Below are 3,386 nucleotides of genomic sequence, written 5' to 3' on the forward strand. Positions count from 1 at the left end.
TGGGGGGAAAACAGCCAATGAACTCAACTATATGCTGTTGCCTGCTATATAACACTTCTATAGCCCATCAGCTAGATGCCCATTTCCACCACTCTGGCTTTAAAAGGAAGATATGTGATGTCATGATCATCAGCAGAGAATAAAGTCATGGGAAAAGCCAGCAGCAGCAGAACTGTCATCAGGTCACCACCGACTGATCCTGACTTCCCTCCGATCATCACCCCAACAAAGAATGAATTTTGATGAAACCAGATGAGTTCAGCAGTGACCAGATGAGTTCAGTGGTGTCGTCAGCAGGCAACAATCCAACACTACACACCATCTCTCCTTCCCTGAAAGACTGTTAAAAGAGATGGATCCTGACATCACAGACTGAATGAATTTATCAAACTTTATAGGGATGGTCCATGGACTAAGAAATGATATCTCTCTCTTTGTATGTACATATATTTATATGAGACCAAAAGTGATGGTATATTGAAATATATGGGATCTTAGCATGATGTGGATGGTATAGAATAAGGGGTGGATACTGTCCTGGGTTCAGCTGTAACAGTTACTTTTCTCCTTCTTAGTAGCTGGTGCAGTGCTGTGTTTTTTGCTTTAGTCCAAGAACAACGCTGATTAACACACCAATGTTTTTAGTTGTTGCTAAGTAATGTTTACTCTGACCAAGGACTTTTCAGTCTCTCATGCTCTGCCAGTGAGGAGGGGCACAAGAAGCCGGGAGGAAGCAGAGACAGGACACCTGACCCAAACTAGCCAAAGGGTTATTCCATACCACAGCACGTCATGCCCAGTATATAAACTGGGGGAAGTTACACAGAAGACCCAGATCCCTGCTCGGGTCAGGCTGGGTATCAGTAGGCAGGCGGTGAGCAATTGCATTGTGCATCACTTGTGTTTGTTTTCTTTTCCTTTTCCCCTTTTAAGTTTTGTATTTTCTCTCCTTGTTATTTCCCTTGTCATTATTATTCTTGGTGGTAGTAGTAGCTTCGTATTATACCTTTGTTAGTGCACTGTTCTTATCTCAACCCGTGATTCTCCTCCCCATCCCTCCGGGAGTGGGGGAGAAAGAAAGTGGGGGGAGTGAGCGAGTGGCTGCGTGGTTTTGAGTTACTGTCTGGGCTTATACCATGACATATGCCCCTTCCTCTTGTTCATCTCCTTTTATTGTTTGATTTCATAAATCTCTGGCAGACATGTGGTACTCCAACTTACTGTTTAACTAGCCTGCACTAGCTTAGTTTCACAGGTTATACAAAGAGAGCATTATTTTTAACCACGGAGTGTACCTTTCGTCCAGAGATGATACTGTCTTTAACCACAGAGTGTGTATTTCATGCAAAAGATGATATTGTCTTTAACCACAGTGTGTGTTTCAAGTTATAGTATCTGAAACCCTTTGTTTTGTTTCCTTAGTAACTTAGCCCCAGCCCCAATATTGCAAAGTCTCAATATTGCGAAGCCTTAATATTACAAAGCCTTAATATTGCAAAGCCACACCCCCAATATGCAAAAACAACGCTGTTTCTCTCACAGTCGTCACAGGCTGCTATCTGAAAACCATCGAGAGGAGAATGCTGCTGCTCTTGGCAGAGGTCCACTGCATGGAGTTGTTCTTTTCCTTGCAGTGTCCTACATTCTGTCCTTTTATTTCTCTCCTATATGAGGTGGTCATCTCTCCTCGGCTGTGAACTCTGCACACACAGCTCTCTGCAGGAACGCTGCTTTCAGTGCCCGTAGAAGAGCTGTGTTGTAAGCCGGTATCGCAGCTCCTTGAACTCACACATTGCCTGCTTGTGGGCAGTTGGATCCTGCTCCAGGTGCTGCAAGAGGTTGAGTGGCTCAGCTCTTTGCAAGGCTGGGGGCAAGATGATCTCCTCGGGCAGCTTCTCATTACCAAAGAAGAAGTGTTTGAGGCATTTCTTCTCCAAGCAGCAGCGCAGATACCACATGATGTCATCCAGCCATAGGTGGAAATCCCTCCTGTGCCAGCCTGCCAGAGGTGTGGTGGTCAGGAGGTGCATCACTGCTGTCTTGAAGGTATAGCTGGAAAAGCCTGTGCCCACCAGCATGCGGGTGCAGAGTTGCAGGCTGTTGAGGTGGAAGCTGTCATGTGGGGCCTGCCTGGCCATCAACCTGAAGAACTTTGCCTCTGCCACAGCGTAGCTCAGTGTCCATGATGTGCTTGGGGTGTCAAAAGCCTGTGTATCCTGGCTGCTCAGGAAGATGTCTGAGGCGCCTAGCTGCACACCAAACATTATCTCAGCCATCAGGATTCTCCCACAGTCATCCGTAAACTGCAGTTTGCAGGAGTGGCTGGAGGGCAGCACCTTCATATCGTAGCGACATGACTGAGGCACCAGCACCCAGGCTGACCTCACAAAGTCCTGGAACCAGCAGGCAGTTTTCTTCACATCCAGGTAGGAGCCGGTGCAGAGGTGGTGTATGAGCGTAGGCTTCTGATTCATCCTCAGCTTCTCCTCAGTGTCATGAATGAAGCACTGCATGTCCCCCACCGTCTGCTCCCTCGTGCATGTGCACTCTACCTCCACATGGATGCGGGACTTGTTCCTCAGCATCTGTGCCACAGTGCCAATCTCCAGGCGGAAGCTGTGCGCATGGGGGGGCCTCAGGGGTACAAGCAGGCGGTAGACAGTGGCATCTTCCTCGGGACTCCAGCCTTCAAAGGCACTGCCCACCCCGATGGCTGGTTCCAGCACTGGGAAGAAACTCTTTGACAACTTTCTTCGGCAAACATGGAGAAGATTGTCCACCAGCACCAACACCAGCTCGCTCTGGCAGTGCAGTTCATGCAATGAGTGCTTGGTTCGCTCTGAGAAATACGTGCCAAAATCTCTCATCCCATCAGCACCTCCTCCATCACTGTCTTGCTCTTCCTCTTTGCTGCTGCTGTCCACCTCACAGCTCCTTTTCCTGAGCCACCAGCAGAGCCCAAAAATCAGGAAGAGCAGCACGCCAGCCATCACCCAGAACTGCCAGCATTGCATTTGACTGTGTGTGGGTTTACCCAGCTCATCAGCAAACACCTGCATGTTCAGGATGAGTCCTTGCAGAACGCACACAAGAAGGTTTGTGACAGCTATGGCCTGCAGGAAAGAGGAGGAATTCAGTGGGGCTCGGAGGGAGGGAGGAAGAGAGGGAGGTAGTGTCAGGGTGAGTGGGGATGGGAGCCGCAGGGAGCTGGGGACAGGCAAGGAGAGGGGATGAGGCAGCTGGCAACCAGCAAGGCCTGTGCCCAGGCACAGTGGCAGCAGCAGCATGCCATGCCCAAGGCACTCGCAGCCTGGGTCTTGATGCAGAGTGAGCACCCACCCCCCAGGGGCCTGCATTTCTACCCCAGCCCTTGTCCAGCCCATCCT

The 3,386-nt window shown here is 49.6% G+C and overlaps 1 protein-coding gene across 1 annotated transcript; it reads right to left on the bottom strand.

The window, feature by feature from the left end:
* Positions 1 to 1,733: 1,733 nt before the first annotated feature.
* LOC104401042 (inositol 1,4,5-trisphosphate receptor-interacting protein-like 1) lies at positions 1,734 to 2,990 on the bottom strand. The gene has a single exon (XM_010009899.1). The coding sequence runs from the start codon at positions 2,988 to 2,990 to the stop codon at positions 1,734 to 1,736; it is 1,257 nt and encodes a 418-aa protein (XP_010008201.1).
* Between the last annotated feature and the right edge of the window lie 396 nt (positions 2,991 to 3,386).

Source organism: Nestor notabilis, unplaced genomic scaffold, assembly GCF_000696875.1.
Source record: "Nestor notabilis isolate BGI_N333 unplaced genomic scaffold, ASM69687v1 scaffold12452, whole genome shotgun sequence".
Taxonomy (NCBI): Eukaryota; Metazoa; Chordata; class Aves; order Psittaciformes; family Psittacidae; genus Nestor; species Nestor notabilis.

Excerpts from the sequence above, each read along its gene's own strand:
- LOC104401042 (XM_010009899.1), bottom strand. The coding sequence starts at position 2,990 with ATGGCTGGCGTGCTGCTCTTCCTGATTTTTGGGCTCTGCTGGTGGCTC.